General features: G+C 42.0%; 2 protein-coding genes and 1 pseudogene across 2 annotated transcripts; 1 reads left to right on the top strand and 2 right to left on the bottom strand.

Moving 5' to 3' along the window:
- Positions 1 to 8271: 8271 nt before the first annotated feature.
- LOC129828483 (hemoglobin subunit alpha-2-like) lies at positions 8272 to 9294 on the top strand (annotated as a pseudogene).
- Positions 9295 to 11383: 2089 nt separating this feature from the next.
- Positions 11384 to 16050, bottom strand: aqp8a.2 (aquaporin 8a, tandem duplicate 2). The gene is made up of 5 exons (XM_055890285.1): positions 15759 to 16050; positions 15323 to 15449; positions 14802 to 15016; positions 14394 to 14528; positions 11384 to 11555 (listed from the first exon to the last, which is right to left on the bottom strand). Exons 1-5 carry the CDS (start codon positions 16016 to 16018, stop codon positions 11513 to 11515), a joined length of 780 nt encoding a protein of 259 aa, XP_055746260.1. The 5' UTR covers positions 16019 to 16050; the 3' UTR covers positions 11384 to 11512.
- A 501-nt stretch (positions 16051 to 16551) lies between these two features.
- On the bottom strand, positions 16552 to 24135 carry aqp8a.1 (aquaporin 8a, tandem duplicate 1). Its single transcript, XM_055890284.1, has 5 exons — positions 23804 to 24135; positions 23466 to 23592; positions 19524 to 19738; positions 17221 to 17355; positions 16552 to 17001 (listed from the first exon to the last, which is right to left on the bottom strand). The coding sequence occupies exons 1-5, from the start codon at positions 24079 to 24081 to the stop codon at positions 16959 to 16961; spliced, it is 798 nt and encodes a 265-aa protein (XP_055746259.1). The 5' UTR covers positions 24082 to 24135; the 3' UTR covers positions 16552 to 16958.
- Positions 24136 to 26219: the final 2084 nt, after the last annotated feature.

The raw sequence follows: 26219 nt of genomic DNA, 5'->3' as shown, positions 1-26219 counted from the left end.
ATGTCTTTTGATTTTCCCATGATGTCAAGCAAAGAGGCACTGAGTTTGAAGGTAGTCCTTGAAATACATCCACAGGTACTCAAATTATGTCAATTAGACTATCAGAAGCTTCTAAAGCCATGACATAATTTTCTGGAATTTTCCGAGCTGTTTAAAGGCACAGTCAACTTACACGGAACCCAAACCGGCTGCGCGTGCGCCATCGTGCGCCATCGTGCATAAATTTATTTTGTCCCCCCACACCAAACGCGATCACGACACGCAGGTTAAAATATCAAAACAAACTCTGAACCAATTACATTAATTTGGGGACAGGTCGAAAAGCATTAAACATGTATGTCCTATTTAGCTAGCTTGCTGTTGCTAGCTAATTTGTCCTGGGATATAAACATTGAGTTGTTATTTTACCTGAAATGCACAAGGTCCTCTACTCCGACAATTAATCCACACATAAAACGGTCAACTGAATCGTTTCTAGTCATCTCTCCTCCTTCCATGCTTTTTCATCTTTGAACTTATATAGTGATTGGCATCTAAACTTTCATAGTATTACCACGACTACCAGCAAAACAGTTAGTCAGAAATAGAAAGGAGTTCTATTTTAGCCTTTGGCATTGTAGATGCTCGTTGGCTCACGCGAGCAGTGTGGGTGCAATAATTGAATAACATGGATTTCTAAATGTATTTTGGTCAGCATGTTATGGACACTTCGGATAGTGTTGCGTATAGGCTATATAACGTGAGGGTTACCCAGTGGAAGGGTTTTAGCTGTTTCACCGAAAACCGCTGGATAGTAGGCCTAAAGAAGGGCCTATTTGTCACACTCTGGCCTTTGTTATATTGATTTTTTTTATTAGTTTAGTTAGGTCAGGGTGTGACATGGGATGTTTGTGTGTTTTTGTATAGTTTAGGGTGTGTGTATTTGTCACGTTCCTGACCTGTTTTCTGTTAGTTTTTGTATGTGTTAGTTGGTCAGGACGTGAGTTTGGGTGGGCAGTCTATGTTTTCTGTTTCTATGTTGGTTAATGGGTACCTAATATGGCTCTCAATTAGAGGCAGGTGTGTGTTGTTTCCTCTGATTGAGAGTCATATTAAGGTAGGTGTTTTCACACTGTTTGTTGTGGGTGGTTGTCTCCTGTGTCAGTGTCTGTATGTTACGCCACACGGGACTGTTCTCGGTATGTTTGTTCGTTCGGTTTTTGTGTAGTCAGTTTTCCTGTTATTGCGTTCTTCGTGTTTCATGTAAGTTCGTCGTCCAGGTCTGTCTACATCGTTTATTTGTTTTGTTAATTATTCAAGTGTAGTTCGTTTTTTCGTCTTGTTTAATAAATCATGTCATTTCACAACGCTGCGCCTTGGTTCAATCCATGCTCCTCCTCTTCGGATGAAGAGGAGGAGGAACACCGTTACAGTATTGTTTAGGGGGTTTTGTAGTATGTATGGGGTTGTGTTCAGTGTAGGTGTTTAGGAAAGTCTATGGTTGCCTGATTTGGTTCTCAATTAGACAGCTGTTTATTGTTGTCTCTGATTGGGAGCCATATTTAAGGCAGCCATAGGCTTTAGGTGTTTGTGGGTAATTGTCTATGTTTAACGTTAGTAGCTTGTGTGTGCACTTTCGTTTATAGCTTCACGGTCGTTTTATTGTTTTGTTAGTTTTGTAAGAGTGTTTCGTGTTACGTCTTCGTCTAATAAAAGGAAGATGTATGTCTCTCACGCTGCGCCTTGGTCTGCTTATTATGACGATCGTGACAGAATTACCCACCAAACCAGGACCAAACAGCGTGGTAAAAAGCAGCAGCAGCGATGTCAAGACTCCTGGACGTGGGAGGAAATCCTAGACGGGAGAGGACCACAGCCAGGGGAATATCACCGCCCCAAGGCAGAGATGGAGGCAGCACGGCGACACGGTAGGAAGCCCGAGAAACAGCCCAAAAAAATTATTGGGGGGGGCACTTGGAGCAGTCGGCGAAGTTGAGGGGTGAGTCTGAGATTGTCAAGGAGTTATTGGACAGATTGGAGGAGAGTGAACGAAGGGGAGATTATGAGACATTCGAGGAGTTGTTGACGAAATTGGAGGAGAGTGAAGAGAGAGAGCTGTTGTTTTGGCAGAGTATGCATGGCATTCTCCCTGAGGAGCGTGTTAGCTGTCCGATGCCACCTGTGTCAGTTCCTCGTACTCAGCCTGAAACTTGTGTTAAAGTTCCGGAAGATTTGATGCCGGCTATACACACCAGGTCTCCAGTACATCTTCACAACCCGGTGTGTCCTGTTCCTTCTCCACGCACTAGCCCTGTGGTGCGTGTCTCCAGCCCATTACCACCAGTGCCTACACCACGCACCAGGCTTCCAGTGTGTCTCCAGAGCCCTGTTCCTCCTCCACGCACTCGCCCTATGGTGCGGGTCTCCAGCCCGGTACCACCAGTTCCGGCACCACGCACTAGGCCTAATGTGCGTCTCCAGGGTCCAGTATGCCCTGTTCCTTCTCCCCACACTAGCCTTGAGGTGCGTGTCTCCAGTTCCGGTACCACCAGTTCCGGCACCACCAGTTCCGGCACCACGCACCAGGCCTACTGTGCGCCTCAGCAGGTCAGAGTCGGCCGTCTGCCCAACGCCGCCTGCACTGCTCGTCTGCCCAGCGCCATCTGAGCCATCCGTCTGCCCAGCGCCATCTGAGCCATCCGTCTGCCCAGCGCCATCTGAGCCATCCGTCTGCCCAGCGCCATCTGAGCCGTCCGTCTGCCCAGCGCCATCTGAGCCGTCCGTCTGTCCCGAGCCATTAGAGCCGCCAGTCAGCCATGACCAGCCAGAGCCGCCAGTCAGCCATGACCAGCCAGAGCCGTCAGCCAGCCATGACCAGCCAGAGCCGTCAGCCAGCCATGACCAGCCAGAGCCGTCAGCCAGCCATGACCAGCCAGAGCCGTCAGCCAGCCAGGATCCGCCAGAGCCGCCAGCCAGCCAGGGTCCGCCAGAGCCGCCCGCCAGCCAGGATCCGCCAGAGCCGCCCGCCAGCCAGGATCCGCCAGAGCCGCCCGCCAGCCAGGATCCGCCAGAGTGGCCCGCCAGCCAGGATCCGCCAGAGCCGCCCGCCAGCCAGGATCCGCCAGAGCCGCCCGCCAGCCAGGATCCGCCAGAGCCGCCCGCCAGCCAGGATCCGCCAGAGCCGCCCGCCAGCCAGGATCCGCCAGAGCCGCCCGCCTGCCAGGATCCGCCAGAGCCGCCCGCCAGCCAGGATCCGCCAGAGCCGCCCGCCAGCCAGGATCCGCCAGAGCCGCCCGCCAGCCAGGATCCGCCGGAGCCGCCCGCCAGCCAGGATCCGCCCCTCAGTCCGGAGCCGCCCCTCAGTCCGGAGCCGCCCCTCAGTCCGGAGCCGCCCCTCAGTCCGGAGCCGCCCCTCAGTCCGGAGCCGCCCCTCAGTCCGGAGCCGCCCCTCCGTCTGGAGCTGCCCCTCCGTCCGGTGGCGCCCTCTGGGATGGTATTCAGTCCGGGACTCGCCGTTCCAGAGGCACCACCAAAGCGGGTAATGGTGGAGGGGGGTCCACGTCCCGCACCCGAGCCGCCGCCATAGGAAGGCCCACCCGGACCCTCCCCTTCTGTGTCAGGTTTTGAGGTCGGAGTCCGCACCTTTGAGGGGGGGTACTGTCACACTCTGGCCTTTGTTATATTGATTTTCTTTGTTAGTTTAGTTAGGTCAGGGTGTGACATGGGATGTTTGTGTGTTTTTGTCTAGTTTAGGGTGTGTGTATTGTTTAGGGGGTTTTGTAGTATATATGGGGTTGTGTTCAGTGTAGGTGTTTAGGAAAGTCTATGGTTGCCTGATTTGGTTCTCAATCAGAGACAGCTGTTTATTGTTGTCTCTGATTGGGAGCCATATTTAAGGCAGCCATAGGCTTTAGGTGTTTGTGGGTAATTGTCTATGTTTAACGTTAGTAGCTTGTGTGTGCACTTTCGTTTATAGCTTCACGGTCGTTTATTGTTTTGTAAGAGTGTTTCGTGTTACGTCTTCGTCTAATAAAAGGAAGATGTATGTCTCTCACGCTGCGCCTTGGTCCGCTTATTATGACGATCGTGACACTGTTCAACAATGTCTTATCTCCAGCCAATCATTCCACTTTTTCGTATTGGGGGCACAAATAACATAAAAATAAAGTTTTTCCAAACTTATTCATGATTCCGAATCTCTCTAGAACCTAAGCTAAATCATCACGAGCAACCACGGTTGAGTGGACAGATCTTCTCCAAACTAGACTATGACGACGTTGGCCCAAAGTCCCTGTCAAGGTAAAATAAAAAACGTAGATTTACTTTAATTTGGAGTGTTAGTCCCTTAAATCTTCATCCTCTTAGTCATCTTCTGTTGTTGTTCAGCCACACACTGTCAGCCTCTCCGCTCCCCTCAGGTGTCTGATCGTGTACCCAAGTTCTTGTCAGTGGTGGTGTCTGCTCTGGGCAGGCAGTACCACTAGAGTCAGTCTCCATATAGCTGACCGAGGAGACAGCATGTATGCTTATGTGCTTCACTCCTCAATGAAAAACATTAAGAAGCACCTGTTTGTTGATCACGTGTTTTCCTTTTACGCATGCATAATTGTATAGAAGCTCAGACTAATTGCACTTTAACCTCTCTGCGCACAGATCCCGATTACGGGATCATTTCCCTAAACAACCGCTGAATTACAGGGCGCCAAATTCAAATATATTACTAAAAATATTTAGAATCATGCAATCACAAGTGAAATATACCAAAACACAGCTTAGCTTGTTGTTAATCCACCTATCGTGTCAGATTTTGAAAATATGCTTTGCAACGAAAGCAATCTAAGCTTTTGTGAGTGTATCAATCAATGCTAGAACAGTTAGCCTTATATTAGCTTGGTTAGCTTGGTCACGAAAGTCAGAAAAGCAATCAAATGTATTAACTTTTTTGGTTACTACATGATTCCATATGTGTTATTTCATAGTTTTGATGTCATCAATATCATTCTATAATGTAGAAAATAGTAAAAAATAAACAAAAACCCTTGAATGAGTGTCACGTCCTGACTTTAGAGATCCTTTTTATGTCTCTATTTTGGTTGGTCAGGGCGTGAGTTGGGGTGGGCATTCTATGTTTTGTTCTGTGTGTATTTCTATGTGTTTGGCCTGGTATGGTTCCCAATCAGAGGCAGCTGTCAATCGTTGTCTCTGATTGAGAACCATACATAGGTAGCCTGTTCCCACCTGTGTTGGTGGGTAGTTGTTTTCTGTTTTGTGTATTGCACCTTGCATAACTGTTCGTTTGTCGTTTTTTGTTCTAGTGTTTGTATTTATTAAAAGTAATATGGACACTTACCACGCTGCACCTTGGTCTTCTCCTTCTCCCGACGACAGCCGTTACAATGAGTAGGTGTTCTAAAACTTTTGATCGGTAGTGTATATGGATGTTGCATTGGACTTTATAGGTTGGTTATGTAGGCTTCTTCTAACCCATCGCTTTCTACTACATATAATAATACATTAATATATAATTTATAAGTCGAAAAATTGATGTAGCAACTGCAGATTGCCCCTTTAAGTCTATCAAAATTGTGCGAGTTTGAGCATGTGTCCATTAGGCCTATGGAATTTTTTTGCTCTTATCAGCATGAATTAGATTGAACAATGAAAGCCCCACTTTCATTCCATAGGCTGGGATCCGCACTATGCAGCTGTTGCAAGAGCGCGTTTTTCACTGGCTGTCCACTGGTTTCAAAAACAATGATTGATAGGCATCTTACATTTCTTGAATTCAACCATTATTGGGTTCAAATACACATTTAGATTTGTGAACAGCCGTCCACAACAACCACTGTAAGGCGCAAATAGCTAAATGAGAGAGCAGCAGTGTGATTCACATCAATGCGCTATGTAGATATCAATAATACGTGATATCCGAATCGCAGTAGACTACGCCACTGCTGTTTTCCTTACCTCCAAGTGTTTATTCAAGTTTAATAATCTTTGGATGCCGACAGCAGTAGCACCATCGGAAGCAAAACAGTCTCACAATCAATTCGTGCATTTATGCACATAATGCTAGTACTGTAGCCTACAAAAGCCTATTCGTGCTCTTTTCCTGCGATCCATCAAACACATTTGGTGTGTCATCATAGTGGTCTCTGATTTGTGGTCAGACTCGTTCAGGTGAAACAAATGTAAATTTGCGGCTTTTTTTCAATGCAGATTTGAATGTAATTGAGAAAACAAAGTGTCAAAGATTTTTTTCGCAAACATCCTTTCTGAATTTAAAAGTAATCCTCGAAGTAATCTAGTTTTTCTAAAGTATCTGTAATCTGATTTCAATATTTTTTTCCTGGTAACGTAACGGATTACAGTTACAAGTTGTTTATAATCCCTTACATGTAACGGATTACTCCCCAACCGTGATTACATAATACATTTGACATCATGAACAAATTAGCGAATGGATGTCAACAAGCCTACAGAGTTGTGCAGGCTGTTGCTGGCTATAACACGTGACAAACATAGATTTGATTATTAATACATAAAACATACAAAAACAAAACTACGAAGTGATACACCTATATGTATTTCTTTACTGAGAAGAAACAGTGGGCTATAAAACGCATATCAATGCACCATGGATGGAATGCGCAAATATATATATTTTTTCTAACAAAATAAATGCATTGTCTTTTGAGCCATTAACAGTTAATATGCATTTGTCAAACGTTTTTACTTTAAATTGCCATTATTTTACTGTAGCTGTGTCATTGATATCCGTCATGCAAAACACTATAATTCCAGAAATGTTTAATCCCCTGCTAAGATTGTTTTTCGTTTTGTTTGATACAATTGGCATCCACTTACGTGTAGGCTACATTTAGCAAAAGCTATTTGGTTTGGTGAAGGAAACTGCCCCATATTCATTTTTTGAATACGTTTGACATATTTGCCACAATTTTTAATTCTCCATAAGGGGAAATATTCAAGTTTCCTATACCAGATCCATACATGAGCTATATGATTACCGTAGCCTACATGACGAGATCCACAGCAACCTGCTCCATGCTGGCCCCTGCAGCAGCTGGCCCCTGCAGCAGCTGGCCCTGGCCTCTCCAGCTGTGACATACGTGGGGTTTTAGAAGATAAGAATGGCAAACATACAGATGTAGGATCTTATTTTGAGTCAGTTTGCTACAGCAGGAAACATTATCCTGCATCAACAGAAAATATGAATTATTATGTGGATTATAATGAATGGACATTTTTTTTTAGAGGTTGATACATTTTTCGTAAAGGAAAATCAAGTCTGAAATTATTAAATTCTGAAGCTTTTTTAAACCTCAAACGCCCCACAAGTCTGACATTCCGGTGTTATCTTTAAGCACATACAGTAGGCCCACACATGATCTGAGAAAGTCTATGAGTGAAAGGCGAATATATGCGTTTTACATTTATTTAATGAAAGCATCCCAATAAAATGTGTGACCATATGTCTCTCCACTGTGGCCATACTGTTCCCAAGCAGAGTATTCCTCATCATCACATAGGCAGGTGTAGGAGATGGCAGCTGCCACGCCACATGACACATTCATAAAGACAGTCACATAACATTTCCTTTCCTCAGTATCACGATACCAGCCACTTAATTCTGGAAATCATTATATTCGTCGAGAACCTATCGAATGTTGGTCTTCATTCTGTTTTTTTCCCCATCTGTTAATATCAAGTCACCACTCCTCTGTTAGCAACTCAATCAATTATAAAACGGTCACTTTTCTATCTTCTTAATTGTGCACCATTTTTAGAAAGTAAAAATTGGTTCAAAGTATCATCTATTTTCATAAGAACAGATCAATTGTCATACTTAAGACTTAAGTCTTCGTCATCGTTATGTTGTGTTCGATATATATTTGCATTATAACAGATCATATCTGTTTCGTCGTAAGATATCAAAGTCCCTATTTTCAAAAAAGTAGAATACATTTTTAGAGAAGTGTTTCTAGGCTATATTTAGCTCTAATAGATAGGGCGGCAACGCATAGCAATGAACTTGGTTACTCCTATATGTCTATGTCAAACGCGTAAGGATGTGTGCTGTGTTACCATACATAGCCTAAAGCGATAAGACAAGACAACACCCTAAATTCACAGAACTGATGCGCCATCTCACTCCATCATTTTACTCAATGATCTCATCATAGCCAATAGAAAACGAGTATAGGGGGAGTTTGGTGACATGTATGTCTTGAACCATAAAAAAGGTGTCGGGATCCGTCTGACTCCAGACCCTTCTAAAGCTTCATTCATCGTCTGAATATCTTGTGTGGTACAGCAGAACCTCTTGCCAAAATGAGCCTGTCAGCTAAGGAAAAAGTAATCGTCAAGGACTTCTTTGCGAAAGTCTCCAGCCGGTCCGACGATCGGCGCCGAGGCTCTCGCCAGGTAACGATGAAGATACTTTATCATCAGTTAGGCTACAACGGGGCGGAGTCTATCTAAACTCGTTCGATTTATAGCATTTGTATTAGACATTATTGTATTAAACAACTCTAATATAATATGATCTAACAGGCCTATATGAATTTCTAAAAATACAAACCAGTTCCTGAAATTGACTGCATGACTGATACTTGTCAGATACAGAGTGTTATTGGTACTGAGTATTGATATGCTCGACAGAACAATTACCACTTACCCTAACCAATCATTTCTATCCTTGCTCCATGCAGGTTGATCGTGGTGTACCCCCAGACCAAGTCTTACTTCGCCCACTGGAAGGACCTGAGCCCCAAAGGCGCTCCCGTTAGGAAGCACGGCATCACGGTCATGGGTGGCGTGTACGAGGCGGTGAGCAAGATCGATGACATGGCCGGTGGTCTCCTTACTCTGAGCGAGCTGCACGCCTTCGTGCTTCGAGTTGACCCCGTCAACTTCAAGGTAATTATCGCGAACTATAGCCAATATAACCATATGCTCTATAGGTATATGGGCCATGTATTAGCCTACCTATAACGTTTGCAGAAGGTGTCATTGCACTTTTCTAAGTAAAATCAAACGAACTCTTGGCTCTCTTTGTCCCTCGTCAGATTCTGTCCCACTGCATCATGGTGGTCTTGTCCATGCTGTTCGCCGAGGAGTTCACCCCTCAGATCCATGTTGCCGTGGACAAGTTCCTCGCCCTGGTGGCCCTGGCTCTGGCCGAGAAGTACCGCTAAAGGACCAATCAGCACCAACACACACCAACACGCCAGCACTCACACTTTCTGTGGTCCTCAATGTGGAAATAAAAGGTTTTCTTTACTGAGAAATAAAAAGTGCAATCAATGAAATCTAAAGTTTCTATGGTCTTTCTTCGTACTTTTGTAAAAAAAAAAATAGGGATGCTTGTGAGTTAGCTAGCGTCAAAAAGAGGATGAGATAGTCAACAATAAGAGATTTAAAAAAAATGGAGTCCAAAACTCTAAAGCAAATACAACTACTTTCATTTAGAAAAATAGCAAACAAATGTTATGAATGACACTATTAAATTACAATACTATTTATCCCAATAAATTAAAATGATCGCAAAATGACTTAATCAATATTAATAGCTATGCTGTACTAATAACAAAAATTCGATTGGCAATGCATGCTATATGCTTTTCGAACGCTCAAAGCGCTTTACATAATCATTTAGAGGGGGCATTTATACCTCATTCACTGGGACTGTAGTAGATCAACGTGACTTGTAAAACGATTCTGTTGTAGACATCTTTTGTGCTAAGCCTACATGAATAGGCCAATAGCTGCAACCTCCCAGTTTCTCAAATATAGGCCTATTAAGATGTCAGGAAATATGTCTGCGAAAGAAATGTGGAATTCCAAGCAAACAAAACGAATTAAAGCTCATGTGAAATAGTAATGGAGTCACTTCAACAATTTAAGAAACGAACAAATACACTGAGATAAATGAATTAAATGTAATGAAAATTACCGCAATAAAGAGTATATCTGAATTATTAAAATAGATTTAGCATAGACTTCTGTATTTCATATGAGCGGAAACCTTCAGATTAACATATATATATATATATTTTATTAATAATGATTCAAATAACAAAAAAAGTATTTAGATAAAAATAATAGATAACAAACACATTTATCACATTTGTTGCCTTACAATAGAAGAATGAAATAAAAGCCTGTCTGTTTTTGATGTAGGCTATTCTTATCAACATTTTGAAGGGTAACTGTACGTTTACTGTACTTACTGTACTTACTGTATTTACTGTAGCCTACTTACTGCACTTAGGCTACTGTTAGGGTCATACTGAGCCAGAACATCAGCCATTAAGCCGTTTTGAACTAAACACAAGGGGTTGCTATATTGTATTAAACAATTTACTATATGTATTTAAACATACGTTTTGTATTATTATATATGATTATATAATCATATACTGCTACCCAAGACTTCTGGTCGTTCCTTCTATCGGTTCGGTTGCCAGAAACGTGACCCAGTCATTCAGTCTTTTTTGGTCTGTATCTATGGAGGCGACCCAGTCGTTCGTTCTAAATATTCTATTGCCATACTGGCTGGCAACGTTCTTGTACCCTCGACTAGGATTGGCTGGAGAGATATCTCTGTCCAGTCGCAACAGCATAAAAAACGACACGTTTAAAATAACTTGTTGGTTCCTTTTGACTTTGTTGATGTTGCTTGATGAGAAGGCTTGATGAGCTAAGAAAAGCCGAAGTGAGAATATACCGAAATTGTTTTATGATGAATAGCTTTAGGTCTATCAGTAAATGAAACTATATGATATTGAACTCTATTCAAAAGTGTGCCTCTTGGTAGACCTACTTGGAAGCAAATAAAAATGGAGAAATAACGAAAATATCGCGATATTTTTCATTAAGCAAATCATATACGCAATCAAATATGTAAGTAAGCATATTTATATGCTTAATTTGGGTGTACATTGGTGGTGATGAATGCTAAGCAAGCCCAATACTGTAGTAGGCCTATAATGCGTCATTAAAAGAGAGGTGAATTTCAGCAGCTGAAAGAGCGCCACCCAGGCGCCAGGTGAAGTTTGACGTGCGGCGCTGCTATTTCAACACCTACACAGCCCACAGCGCCATATGGTCCGATCTGCACAATGCTATTCGCGCTGCTTTTGTGTTGTTGCCAGGGACCAATACATCCAGAAATACCAAATGAAACAACAAATGGACCAGTTGGATCATGCCCTTTTTGCAGCACGGTAAGTCAGCTTGCAGTTGCAATCATCTTTAGAGGACATCCACATCTTTCTCTTTTAATTTAAAGGAAAAACACGACAGCAAACTGGAATCATAGAGTACAATAAGAGTTATATTAGTACAATATGACATCTCCTACTATCTGCTGACATTACAAACCGGATTCATAGTCTTTCGAAATAAACAGAAATTCCAGTCTAAATTCACGTTTCTTAGAAAAAAAAGCTTTATAATATGACAAAAAGTAGTAAGTAAGTGACTTGCATAGGACATGCATAGTAGGATGTCACTTCATGATGATTCGTGTCTTCTCATCTCCAAGCACAAGTCTGGAAAAGAAAAGCGGGGATTTTAGTCAAAATCACAACAGAAACTAGACACTGATAAAGATATAACACTAGCAACATAAGGTATTGTGGGGGGCGGCCAGGATGCCAAGACAACGACCAAGATCGACGACGACCACATACTCACATACTTTTGCTTAATATGATTAGCCTGCCTAATATGAATAGCTTGCCTAATTGCTTACACATAACTTAAAACCGTCTAATGTACAAAAGTGTTTATCCATAAATCCCGTTGACACAGATGTCAGTACAGAATTCTAGTTCTCAGGAACTGACAATCCAACCTTGAACTTGCTAAAATGCTGAACACCACTCTCTGTTCCGGACAACATGACAAAGTAGCAGAAGTCTAACAGTTGTTAGACAGTTCAACTTAAAGTTGTATCAGTGTCATATCTACAATGTCTTCAGAGGGTATTCATACCCCTTGACTTATTCCACATTTTGTTGTGTTACATCCTGCCTGACTTTAAAATGGATTACATGTATATTGTTTCTCTCACCCATCTACACACAATACCCCACAATGGCATAGTGAAAACATGTTTCTAGACATTTTTGCAAATGTATTGAAATCTGAATGCAGAAATAACTACTTTACATAACTATTCACACCCATGAGTCAATAGTTTGTAGAAGAACCTTTGGCAGTGATTTTAGCTGTGAGTCTTTCTTTGTAAGTCTATAAGAGGTTTGCACACCTGGATTGTACAATATTTGCACATAGTTATTATTACAATTCTTCAAGCTCTGTCAAGTTGGTTGTTGATCATTGCTAGACAGCCATTTTCAAGTCTTGCCACAGATTTCTAAGCCAATTTAAGTCAAAACTGTAACCAGGCCACTCAAGAACATCCAATGTCATCTTGATAAGCAACTCCAGTGTATGTTTGGCCTTGTGTTAGAATTCTTCAATCTTTGTCAAGTTGTGTCACACCCTGGCCTCTGTTATATTGATTTTCTTTATTAGTTTAGTTAGGTCAGGGTGTGACATGGGGGATGTTTGTGGGTTTTGTCTAGTTTAGGGTGTGTGTATTGTTTAAGGGGTTTTTAGTATGTATGGGGTTGTGTTCAGTGTAGGAAAGTCTATGGTTGCCTGATTTTGTTCTCAATCAGAGACAGCTGTTTATTGTTGTCTCTGATTGGGAACCATATTTAAGGCAGCCATAGGCTTTAGGTGTTTGTGGGTAATTGTCTATGTTGAACGTTTGTAGCTTGTGTGTGCACTAACGTTCGTAGCTTCACGGTCGTTTTTGTTTTGATTTGTAAAAATGTTCGTTTCGTGTTTCGTCATCTTTAATAAATAAGGATGTCCTCATATCCCGCTACGCCTTGGTCCGCTTATTATGACGATCGTGACAAGTTGGTTGTTGATCATTGCTAGACAGCAGATATAACCAGGTTTTCCTCTAGGATTTTGCCTGTGCTTAGCTCTATCCCGTTTCTTTTTATTTAAAAAAACCCCTCCCTAGTCCTTGCCGATGACAAGCATACCCATAATATGATGCAGCCACCACCATGCTTGAAAATATGAAAAGTGGTACTCAGTGATGTGTTGTGTTTGATTTGCACCAAACATAACGCTTTGTATTCAGGGTATAAAGTTCATTTATTTGGCAAATTATTGGCAGTTTTACATTTGTGTCTGATTGCAAACAAGACACACATTTTGGATTTTTAAAATTCTGTACAGGCTTCCTTCTTTTCACTCTGTCATTTTGGTTAGTATTGTGGAGTAACTACAATGTTGTTGATCCATCCTCAGTTTTCTCCTATCACAGCCATTAAATTCTGAAACTGTTTTAAAGTCACCATTGGTCTCATGGTGAAATCCCTGAGCATTTTCCTTCCTCTCCAGCAAATGAGTTAGTAAGGATGCCTGTATCTTTGTAGTGACTGGGTGTATTGATACACCATCCAAAGTATAATTAATAACTTCACCATGCTCAAAGGGATATTCAATATCTTATTATATCTTTTTTTAAATTACTCATGTACCAATAGATGCCCTTTGCAGGCATTAGAAAACATCCCTGGTGTTTGTGGTTGAATCTGTGTTATAAATTCACTGCTGGATTGAGGGACCTTACAGGTAATTGTACTGTATGTGTGGGGTACAGAGATAAGGTAGTCATAAAAACATTGTGTTAAACACTATTATTGCACAAAGAGTGAGTCCATGCAACTTATTATGTGACTTGTTAAGCAAACATGTACTCCTAAACTTATTTAGACTTGCCATAACAAAGGTGTGGCATGAGACATTTCAGCTTTTCATGTTTAATTCATTTGTAAAAATGTGTAAAAACATAATTCCACTTTGACATTATGGGGTATTGTGTGTAGGCCAGTAGTATAAAATCTAAATTTAATCCATTTTAAATTCAGGGTGTTTCACAACAAAATGTGGAAAAGTCAAGTGGTGTGAATACTTCCGGAAGGCACCGATTTTTATTAATTCAGAATGATTATATAGTCTTGAGACTCAGAAGCATATTTTGCCTTTTGGCCATTTGCGTTTTAGCCATGCTCTTTAGCCGCCATGCTATTGGCCTTGGTCTTTTAGCCCCTGGTACTACTAGCCTTTGCAGTTTTACATAACCACCTGTATCCAGAAAGCTCTGTATTAAACTTTTTACCTTTACAAAGTCAACTTGCTACTGCAAAATTTGATCTATAGCATGCAGGATATCAGGTACATTGTAGAAGGATGTATATATTTTTGTAAATGTAAATGTATGGAATTTGAATAAAGAAAAAAACACATTACAGGTTTGAACATATTTTATGTGATGGCCTATCTACTGTATCTCTCACCTCACTAGGGCTGCTGCCAGTAGACCTCCTGCGATAGGACCAGCCCAGTAAACCCAATGGTAGGTCCAGTAGTTGGCCATTACCGCTGGCCCCAGAGCCCTGGCTGGGTTCAGACAGGTCCCAGACACATCCCCCCTGCGCAAGCACACAGACAGGTTAAGTGGTTTTTAAGTACTAATATCTAGGATAACAGTCAACGCCAACTTTAGAGCAATCAGAGATGCTGTTTGGTAAAGGGAATATTATCTGGCACATGATACAAACTTGGCAATGTGAGTGAAACTGACTATTGGTGAATTCTGAGCATGTGGGTATTGCAATAGTCTAGAATTCTTAGGGCAGGCTTAAAAATGTAATATTGTATTCTTAAATATTGTACAATTCAAAAAATATCTTCTCTCAACTCACCCTGCCAGAATGTTGATGATGACAGTACAGCCTACCAGGAAAGGCACCATTGGGCTTTTGCTCTTTGCATTGACCGCCCCTAGCAATACTACCATGGAAACCAGGCACGTCATGGCGATCTCTCCAAATATGGCTCCCGCCAGCTGGTCCTCTGATTTGAGGATAGTAAACGCAGCTCCGGTGGCGTTGGCATAGTTCTCCTTCGATGTCATCATCTGAGGGACAGTATACATCAGTCAACTGCTGACCTGCATATTGCAGGAGGTAAGCACAGCAGTACACCACTTCACATTAGTGACAAATGTATTCATAAAAGCTCTAGGCCTATACAAATAATTGATTGATTGATTTTCTTAACTTTATAAGAATGCCTTTCCCTGACTTTGTCCCCAGGCTCAATGAGAGCCGGCTGGTGGAAGAGATGAACCTTTCCACTATAGAATTAGAAGCTGTTCCCCATTTGTACCACTGTACCTGTTCATTAGAGGTTACCGCAGGTGAACATTAATAACTCAACTGACCTTTGCCATGGCAGCTCCCAGCACCCCTCCTAATAACTGGCTGATAAGGTATGGGACAACCATGAACAGTTTCATGCCGCCACACAGGTAGATGGCAATGGTGAAGGGAGGGTTGAAATGAGATCCACTGCATGAAGAGAAGGATCTAGTAAGCTGCATTAAAATAAAAGCCTACACACTGATTTAACTATTCAAATGCAATTGTATTAAATAATTTGCTTCTATAACAAACTATTTTTCATACATATATTTTTTCAGATAATTTTTATTCCAAAATACATTTCATTCCAATTTATTATCTTGAGAAAATAAGAAATAGTAATCTGCACAGTAGACCATTAGCTTGCTGCAGGCAAAGCTTTAAGTTGCATGAAAAAGTCAGGTGAGGTAAGATCACACAGTTAAGATCAACCAGAGCAGTACAGGTGAGTCCTACCTGATCTGATCCATGCATGCCACCATGACGGCCACAGCCAGGCCATGGACCAGCGCCGGCTGTACCCTGCCTGCAGACTCAACGTTCTCGATGACCGACACACACCCGATGAAGACGAAGAACATGGTTCCCACCACCTCTGCCAGGCAGGGTTGGATGATGCGCTCAAACATGTTGGGAGGCCGAACCGGGGGAGGCATCTTGGTGCCACTCATCAGAGTCGAGTGTCCCTCGTCCAGCTCCATTTTCTCAACTCCCATTGTGTCTGTCTGGACCTCAAGAGTAAATCTGACTGTCCGTCTGACTGCCTAGTTGAAGTGTCTGAGATACAAGTGAGCGACATATGATAGTGTCTTGACAATTTATAATCACTGGCGTTCTATATTGATATTGCCTCATTGTTTGACCCCCTGGCCATAAACTTTGTCAGGGCAATTACTAGACTTATTTTATTCTGCTCCTTGACCTCATTCTGATAGAGGCTGTTCATACCAGTTCAACAAAGGACTTCTTAGCCTGAAGTGTGCCCAACAGCTTTACAAGACAGCATGAGGGGGAGGCAATGTCATATTCATGCCTTGCAAATCGATAAGGGTAAACTTCAATTGCTAAGTTGGCTAAGGCTACCAGAGGCTAGAAGTGTCTTGATAAAGGTCACTATTTCACAATCTGAAAGTTAAATGGGAGGACATTGACATGGTCACCTACTCACAATGCTTTCTATATTGACATATTTTACATTTGAGACACTGTCATAGACAGGGATGCATTTATTGTCAATAAATTATATATATATGCATGCAAGTTGAAGTGTGATTTGACCAAATTTGGTCAGTGAGTTCAATGCCTCTGTTGAGTTCTGGAAGTTATTACACCACATATCATGTAATAAAATAGTCATAAACTATTCATGTTTTCCTTTTAAGAACTTTGAACCAAACATATCAACAATGATTGATGGACTGAATGGCCAGAAGTGATCATAGGTTTGAATGTAATGTGTTTATGCAAACAGTTTTTGTTTTATAGTTCACTACAGTTCAATATAATATGATGTGTAAGACAAGATGGGAACTGCAAATGTTCTGCAAGCTATAGAGGGCAATACAATACTTGGGAAGACAATGACATTGTTTTTGAAAAAAAAAAGCATGGCAAAGACGTTGTCAAAACGGTTCCCATTGCTCCGAGGCGGCACATTTACTTCAGAACAAGACGAGTTTTCTGGTCTCCCAACAACAATCTGTATACAAAAATCAGAATGAAATAATAGTAAACAATACATGAATTACAATGCGATGAAGAAATATTCTCCTAGTGACTGTATACAGTATGACTATAACATGCTGAAATCGTATGGAAATGCAGTGCCATTTTAGTGCCTATTTTAGACAATAATCTATGGCCTAAGGGTAATACAATGTATAAATGGGTAATGAAAGCTGGGCGTGCTGTATCCTACCTGACCAAGCTTCCAGTGATAAGGGCCCCTGCCATCGGTCCCACCCAGTAGATCCAGTGGTACTCCCAGTAGTTAGCTACCACTGCAGGGCCAAACGCCCGCGCTGGGTTCATACACCCTCCAGATGCTGACCCTCTGAAAGACCAATGGGACAAACACATCTGGTTACTATATTGATAGAACAATGCATTACATTAGATCAATTCATGTATTAATAGAATGAATCATTATCAGGCAGGCAGTGATGTCAATGGCAATGCCCTCTTTGTTTCTGCTGTGACATTTCTTGTTGTCGATAACAACAAATAGCACAGCAGAAATAGTATTGAAACTGTTGTGCTGTGAACACTTGTCATTTCAAAACACCATTCATCACAAAACCATTTGATGTTGCAAATTATTTTAATGGTTACTTCATTGTCAAAGTGTGCAAACTTAGGCAGGAATAGCCATAAACAAACAGTGAGCCATCGCACTCATGTATCAAAAAACAAATAATGAAAGAAAAGCATTGCAAGTTAGAATTCTATAAAGTTAGTGTGGGAGATTATTGTTGTTGTCGATAAATAATGACAAACCTCCTGGCATTGCCAACAGATGGAAAGCTACTGAGGATGGTAGCTGACTCTATAGCCTCTCCCATCTGTCATATCTTTAATCTGAACCTAGAGGAAAGTCTTTGTCCTCAGGTCTAGATAGGTGTGGAGTGAAGCCAATGTCATTCCACTACCCAATAGTGGTAAACCGGCCTTTACTGGTTCTAACAGCAGACCTATCAGCTTGCTGTCAGCGCTTAGCAAACTGTTGGAAAAAAAGGTGTTTGACCAAATACAATACTACTTTTCTGTAAACAAATTAACAACAGACTTTCAGCATGCGTATAGAGAAAAGCACTCAACATGTACTGCACTGACACAAATGACTGATGATTGGTTGAAAGAAATTGATAATAAGAAGATTGTGGAAGTTGTACTGTTAGATTCCTGTACAGCATTTGATATTATTGATCATAACCTGTTGTTGAGAAACTTGTATGCTATGTCTTTTTCAAATCTGCCATATCGTGGATTCAGAGCTATCTATCAAATAGAACTCAAAGGGTTTTCTCTAATGGAAGCTGTGGTGTACTGCTGGGCAGCTCTCTAGGCCCTCTACTCTTTTCTATTTTTACCAATGACCTGCCACTGACATTGAATAAAGCATGTGGGTCCATGTATGCTGATGATTCAACCATACACGCATCAGCAACCAACGCTAATGAAGTCACTGAAACCCTTAACAAAGAATTGCAGTTTGTTTTGGAATGGGTGGCCAGTAATAAACTGGTCCTCAACATCTCTAAAACTAAGAGCATTGTATTTGGTACAAATCATTCCCTAAGTTCTTAACCTTAGCTGAATCTGGTAATGAATGGTGTGGCTGTTGAACAAGTTTAGGAGACTAAATTACTTGCTGTTACCTTAGATTGTAAACTGTCATTGTCAAAAACATATACTGTAGATTCAATGGTTGTAAAGATGGGGAGAGGTCTGTCCGTAATAGGCTCTATTTTTATCTTTTCTTGATTATTGTCCAGTCATATGTTCAAGTGCTGCAAAGAAAGACCTAGTTAAGCTGCAGCTGGCCCAGAACCTGGCGGCACGTCTTGCTCTTCATTGTATTCAGAGGGCTAATATTCATACTATGCATGCCAGTCTCTCTTGGCTAAGAGTTGAGGAAAGACTGACTGCGTCACTTCTTGATTTTATAAGAAACATTCATTTGTTGGAAATTCCAAATTGTTTGCGTAGTCAACTTACACACAGCACTGACACAAACACTTACCCCACCAGACATGCCACCAGGGGTCTTTTCACAGTCCCCAGGTCCAGAACAAATTCAAGGAAACGTACAGTATTATACAGAGCCATGAGTGCATGGAACTCCCTTCCATCATATATAGCGCAAGTGGACAGCAAACCTGGTTTCAAAAACAAATAAAGCAACACCTCTCCTCCATGTGACCTACTTGCTGTGTGTATGTACTGATATGTATGTGGAACTGATAGATGCACACAGACGCTACATGTTAATGCTTTTAAATATATGCAAATTGTAAAGTATTTTGTCTGTAATGTCTTTTTCGTTATATGTCGGACCCCAGTAAGAATAGCTGTCACCATTGGCGTCAGCTAACGGTGATCCTATTCAATCTAAATCTAAACCATCTATCATGACAATGCATTACATAGGCCTCAAGTGTTTCCAAACCATCTGCATCTATTGACATTCATGGGTCTCCATAGATTTTCCTCAGCCCTTACCCAGCCAGTATGTTAGCAGTCACAGTGAGCCCGATGCAGAGTGGGGCCAGTGGGGTACGGGTCCTGCCATTCACAGCCCCCATACAGACCACTAGGGACAGGAAGAGGGTCATGACTATCTCTGCTATGGTGGCACTGCCGATCGCTCCGCTGGTTTTAACCACGTTGAACACTCCCCCTGCTGCACTGGCATAGCTGGTGATGGAGGATGCTGCCTGAGGAATATCACAACATCTGTACGATTAGATTGGGATTACATTGGGTTATATTTCCTTTTATTAAACACAATCTGAAGGTCTTTTGTTTCTTCATAGATCCGAATGCTTTTGAAAAATTATTAGGCCTATTTTAATATCCAAGCTGAACGAAGATGTACATCATTCACATGTTTTATTCAAAGAAAACAGCATATGGAGACTGTTTCTCAAACAAGTTTGTTTGCTATCGTTCGAATCAGAGTTTGATTATTTGCTACATTGTGTTTTGGTCATTTGGTCCAGTTGGTTTCACATTGCCAAATGTCAAACAAACTACAATATGTAGGCTATACAAAACTATGTGTGATGCAAGTAATTTGTTTATTGGACAGAAATGCTCACGTTAAATCCATCTATGATCATATGGAGCAACACGTTTGTGTTGGGGGGGGGGGGGGGGATTTGCACTGCTACTAGCAAAATGTTTCAGAGATACACTTCAAAAGTGTGTGGACACCTGCTCGTCGAGCATCTCATTCCAAAGTCATGGGCATTAATATGGAGTTGGTCCCCACTTTGCTGCTAGAACAGCCTCCACTCTTCTGGGAAGGCTTTCCACTAGGTGTTAGAACATTGCTGCGGGGACTAGCTTCCATTTACCGACTAGAGCATTAGTGAGGTCAGGCAATGACGTTGGCCGATTAGTCCTGGCTCGCAGTCGGCATTCCAATTGGGGTTGAGGTCAGGGCTCTGTGCAGGCCAGTCAAGATCTTCTACACAGATCTCGACAAACCGTTTGTGTATGGACTTCGATTTGTGCACAGGGGCATTGTCATGATGAAACAGGAAAGGGCCTTCCCCAAACTTTTGCCATAAAGTTGGAAACACACAATTGTCTAGAATGTCATTGTATGCTGTAGCGTTAAGATTTCCCTTCACTGGAACTAAGGGGCATAGCCTGAACCATGAAGTGTGATTCATTACTCCAGAGAACACATTTTTCACTGCTCCAGAGTCCACTACCACTTCGCGGCTGACCCATTGTTGCTCTTTGACGTTTCCACTTCACAATAACAGCACTTACAGTTGACGGGGCAGCTCTAGCAGGGCAGAAATTTGGCTAACTGATTTTTTGGAAATGTGGCATCCTATAACAGTGCCACGTTGAAAGTTACTGAGCTCTTCAGTGCGGGCCATTCTACTGCCAATGTTTGTCTATGGAGATTGCATGTCTGTGTGCTCGATTTTATACCCTTGTCAGCAACGGGTGTGGCTGAAAGAGCCAAATCCACTCATTTGAAGGCGTGTCCACATACCTTTGTCCATTTAGTGTATCAACCCACTGGGCACAGACGTCAAATCAACATCTATTCCACGTTGGTTCAAAGTAATTTCAGTCAAATGATGACTTCTATTTTACATTTACATTTACATTTTAGTCATTTAGCAGACGCTCTTATCCAGAGCGACTTACAGTAGAGTGCATACATTTTATTACATTTTTTTTTCTTTTTTTACATTTCATTACATTTTTTTACATACTGAGACAAGGATATCCCTACCGGCCAAACCCTCCCTAACCCGGACGACGCTATGCCAATTGTGCGTCGCCCCACGGACCTCCCGGTTGCAGCCGGCTGCGACAGAGATGCAGTGCCCTAGACCACTGCACCACCCGGGAGGCCATTTTAGCCCTTGGCAACGCAGATGCTCGTTGGCGCGCGCGAGCAGTGTGGGTGCAATAATTGAGTAATATCGATTTCAAAATCTATTTTGCAACGCGAGAGGTGTAGTCAGCCTGTTACAGCCAAACAACCAATAGCTTACTGTCCGGACTGCGATCTCACTTGCAGCAAACTGCACCAAGGTACCAATGGAATCGGGACCGAGACTATACTTTTATGCGAACCACAGTGCGTTTCAACTCGGCACACATCATTTTAACGTGAATAATTTTGTAATATTTAGTTGAGTCGTTGATCAATGAGATTCCAAACTATATTCACCCACTCAAAGAGACAGCCACAAGTTAGTCATCACTATGCTTTCAACCATCTAAAAGCTGTGTTACAGCCTGAATTAAAAATGTATTAAATAGATTTTTTCAAATGTATTGAAAATTAAATACAGAAATATCACAGGAACATTCAATGTCTTCTTGGTAAGCAACTCCAGTGTAGATTTGGCCTTGTGTTTTAGGTTAATGCCCGGCGGAAAGGGGAATTTGTCTCCCAGTATCTCTTGGAAAGCAGACTGAACCAGATTTTCCTCCCTGTGCTTAGCTCTATTCCGTTTTATCCTAAAATAAAAAACACCCTAGTCCTTGCCAATGACAAGCACACCCATAACATGATGCAGCCAACACCATGCTTGAAAATATGATTTGGACTCAGTGATGAGTTGGACTCAGTGATGTGTAGTGTTGAATTTGCCCCAAATTTAACATTTAAGTCATTTACATTTAAGTCATTTAGCAGACGCTCTTATCCAGAGCGACTTACAAGTACATACATTCATACATTTTTGTACTGGCCCCCCGTGGGAATCGAACCCAGAACCTGGCGTTGCAAGCGCCATGCTCTACCAACTGAGCCACACGGGGCATAACACTTTATAACACTTTGTATTCAGGACATATTTCTTTGACACATTTTTTGCAGTTTTATTTTTGCACCTTATTGCAAAAATGATGCATGTTTTGGAGTATTTTTATTCTGTACAGCCATTCTTCTTTTCACTCTGTCATTTAGGTTAGTATTGTGGAGTAATTAAAATGTTGTTGATGCATCCTCAGTTTTCTCCTATAACAGCCATTATTAAACGATGTAACTGTTTAAAGTCACCATTGGTCTCATGGTAAAATCCCTGAGCGGTTTCTTTCCTCTCCGGCTACCGAGTTATGAAGGGCGCCTACATTTTGTAGTGACTGGGTGTATTGATACACCATCTAAAGTGTAATGAATAACTTCATCATGCTCAAAAGTGCGTTCAATGTCATTTATTTTGTCATTTTACCCATCTACCAATAGGTGACCTTCTTTGCGAAAAATTGGAAAACATCCCTGGCGTTTGTGGTTGAGTCTGTATTTGAAATTCCCTGCTCGACTCTGGGACACTACAGATAATTGTCTGTGTGGGGTACAGAGATGAGGTAGTCATAAAAAAAAAGTTAAAACGTGTGAATACTTTCTGAAAGAACTGTACTGTATTACAAAAGTAATATTGAATTGTGTTTGGTTGACAACACAACCAAATATCAACATTATAAGGAGATGTATCTTCTGCTTGGGTAGTTCCTTCTGTGCCACTGACTCAGTCTGGCTTTAATTCCAGTTTGTCTACAAATTAATAACTGATATGATGGATTCATGTCTCCATCGCAACCAAAAATCCAGAGAACAGAACAAAATCAAATCAAAATTTCATTGCACTTTAAATAAAGTTTGATTTGATTTATTCCTATTCTTTAATTTAGATTTTTGGTTTTGATGGAGACGTGAATCCTGAAAACAACAGTTCATCTTGATTACTTTTTTCAAAACCAATGTATTTTCCACGTAGATTCTGTGTCACAATACATTGACAAATTGAGTTGAAACAACATTGATTCAACCAGTTTGTGCCCTTGGGTTATTTGGTGCACACCCGAGTACGGTTAGTGTTCCCACCTGTCCAATCTAACCAAATTTAGGGGTTAATCGATCCAGAGTTCGGAAAAAAAAACTTGATGTGAAAGCCCCCTTACCTTTGCCAAGCCAGCCCCAATCATTCCCCCCACCATCTGGGAGAGTATATACGGCCCCAGTAGGATTACGTCCAGTCCTCCACTGATGCACACACTCACAGACACAGCTGGGTTGAAGTGGCCACCACTGGATTCAGAAAGAATTAGGAGGTGTAAAATCACATTGAAAAAATGTAAAACATTGATAAAAGGGATTCATACACGTGTAACAGCTGTAAATCTCAAGTCATGTGAACAACATTCTATTTTAGCCCAAAGTTGAAATCATTCATAAAAACATCCTAATACTTTCTGACCTGAGAGGAGGGAGATGTTAACAGGTGTCAGCATGTCCTCACCTGATCTCTCCCAGCACAGCGATAACAATCCCCAGCGCCAGCCCATGAGCCAGAGCAGGCTGGAGGCTCCCCGGAACGCCGGCATTCTCAATAACAGACCCGCATCCCACGAAGATGAAAAGGACGCATCCCACCACCTCAGCCAAGCACGGTTGGATATATCTCTCAAAGGTGGTAACTATCTTTCTGGAGTTGAAAACCTCTGAACCTGGCCCTGACTCGACAGTGTCAGTCCCAGCCACGGTGAAGAGCTCTGTCTTTGACTCTTTCACGGACATGTTGCTCAGCTGACTCCTGCTGCTCTCTGTGTGTCACTTACACCTGCTCTGTTAAGTGGTCAGCCAGAGCATGATATATGCCGTGATAAAAGTGCAGACAGGAGAGGCAGGAGCGTCATATTGGGGTGGTCTCAGGATATGTGTGGGAGCATTCATATCGCCACCTCCCCTTATTGTGGTGGCATGTTTTGGCACACATCCCCATTTCTGGGTATAGTAATAGCCGTAGTGTTAGTGGTTATTGTAGTGGATGAAGCATTGATGATGGAAAGACGAGGATTAGCTTATCAGGGTAACACAGCGGTAATAAATTGTGTTCATAATTAGCCTAGTATGTAGGCATAAAGAACAAAATAAAGTGCGTTGAATTGTCCTACTTGCCTACTTAAAGGGGCAATCTGTTGTTGCTACATCTATTTTGGACGTATAAATTAATGATATATACCCATCGATTTTTGATGAATATAACTTACAAATGCCTCATGAGCTTAGTTCAACTGAAGTACCCCATCAGAACCCAACATACAAGCCTGTTTTACTCCAATGTTTGTAAACAAAGTAAATCTTAATAAACACTATATAGCCTCAAAACATGGTTAAAACTAAAATGTTGATATAATGGATGGTCAGTCCTTGCATCCATAGCTCTGTCTATGAATGGTTCTTCAGGCCAATCCCTTAGCTTTTTACCAAAGCAGAGGCAGGGAATCCTCTTTGTCATTCTTTCAATTAAGGACTCTAGCTTTAATAACTTTAAATAGGTCTAATAGAGGTTAATAAGCAAAAGTTATGTTGTAAGTATTCAAGGCCATTTAACATGTTCTCAGCAGCACTATCTACAGTGCCTTCAGAAAGTATTCACACCCCTTGACTTTATCCATATCTTGTTGTGTTACAGCCTGAATTTAAAATGCATTCAATTAAGATTTTTTTGTCACTGGCCTACACACAATACCCCATAATGTGAAAGTGGAATTAGATTTTTAAAATGTTTACAAATCAATTTAAAATGAAAAGTTGAAATGTCTTGAGTCAAAATGTATTCAACCCCTTGTTATGGGTAAAAAAGCAGACATTGAATATTATTAATTACACTTTGGATGGCGTATCAATACACCCAGTCACTACAAATGTAACGTTCCTGACCTATTTTTATGTTATTTTGATTATGTTTAGTTGGTCAGGGCGTGAGTTGGGGTGGGCATTGTATGTTGTGTGTGTTTGGTTAGTCCATGGGTGTTGTATGTGTATGGGATAGTGTTTGTTAGGTTGTCTAGTTATGTCTATGGCTGCCTAGATTGGGTCTCAATCAGAGACAGCTGTCATTCATTTGTCTCTGATTGGGAGCCAGATTTAAGGTAGCCATAGGCAGTAGGTTTTTGTGGGTGTTTGTTCCTGTGTCAGTGTTTGGGCCACACAGGACGGTTGAAGGTTTGTTAGTTTGTTGTTTTGTAGTTTTGTAGTGTCGTGTTTGCTGTTTTCATTAAAAGTATGATTAATCACCAATCCGCATCTTGGTCCGATCCATGCTCCTCCTCGTTTGAGGAGGAGAACAACAATGACTGCCTTTACAGAAACACCCACCACAACAGGACCAAGCGGATTGAGGAGAGAGAGAAGGAACTACAGCAATGGGGAAAAGAGGAATGGACTTGGGAGGAGATTCTGGACGGAGAAGGACCCTGGGCAGAACCAGAGGAGTGTCGCCGCCCCAAAGCGGAGCTGGAGGCAGCAAAGGCGGAGAGGAGGTTTTATGAGGCAAAAGCAAGGCAGAGCGGCTGGAAGCCTGAGAGGCTCACCCAAAAATTTCTTGGGGGGGGGGGGGCTAAAGGGGGGTGTGGCGAAGCCGGGTTGGATACCTGAGCCAACTCCACGAGCTTGCCGTGGAGTAAGAGGGCGTCGTACTGGTCAGACACCGTGTTATGCGGTAAAGCGCACGGTGTCCCCAGTACGCGTGCTTAGCCCAGTGCGGGCTATTCCACCTTGCCGCACTGGGAGGGCTAGGTTGGGCATCGAGCCGAGTGCCATGAAGCCGGCCCAACGTATCTGGTCGCCAGTACGTCTCCTCGGGCCGGCGTACATGGCACCAGCCTTACAGGTGGTGTCCCCGGTTCGCCTGCATAGCCCAGTGCGGGCTA

This window comes from Salvelinus fontinalis, chromosome 30, assembly GCF_029448725.1.
Source record: "Salvelinus fontinalis isolate EN_2023a chromosome 30, ASM2944872v1, whole genome shotgun sequence".
Classification (NCBI taxonomy): Eukaryota; Metazoa; Chordata; class Actinopteri; order Salmoniformes; family Salmonidae; genus Salvelinus; species Salvelinus fontinalis.
Note: the sequence above shows the minus strand (reverse complement) of the source record. Positions and strands in the feature narration are given on the sequence as shown.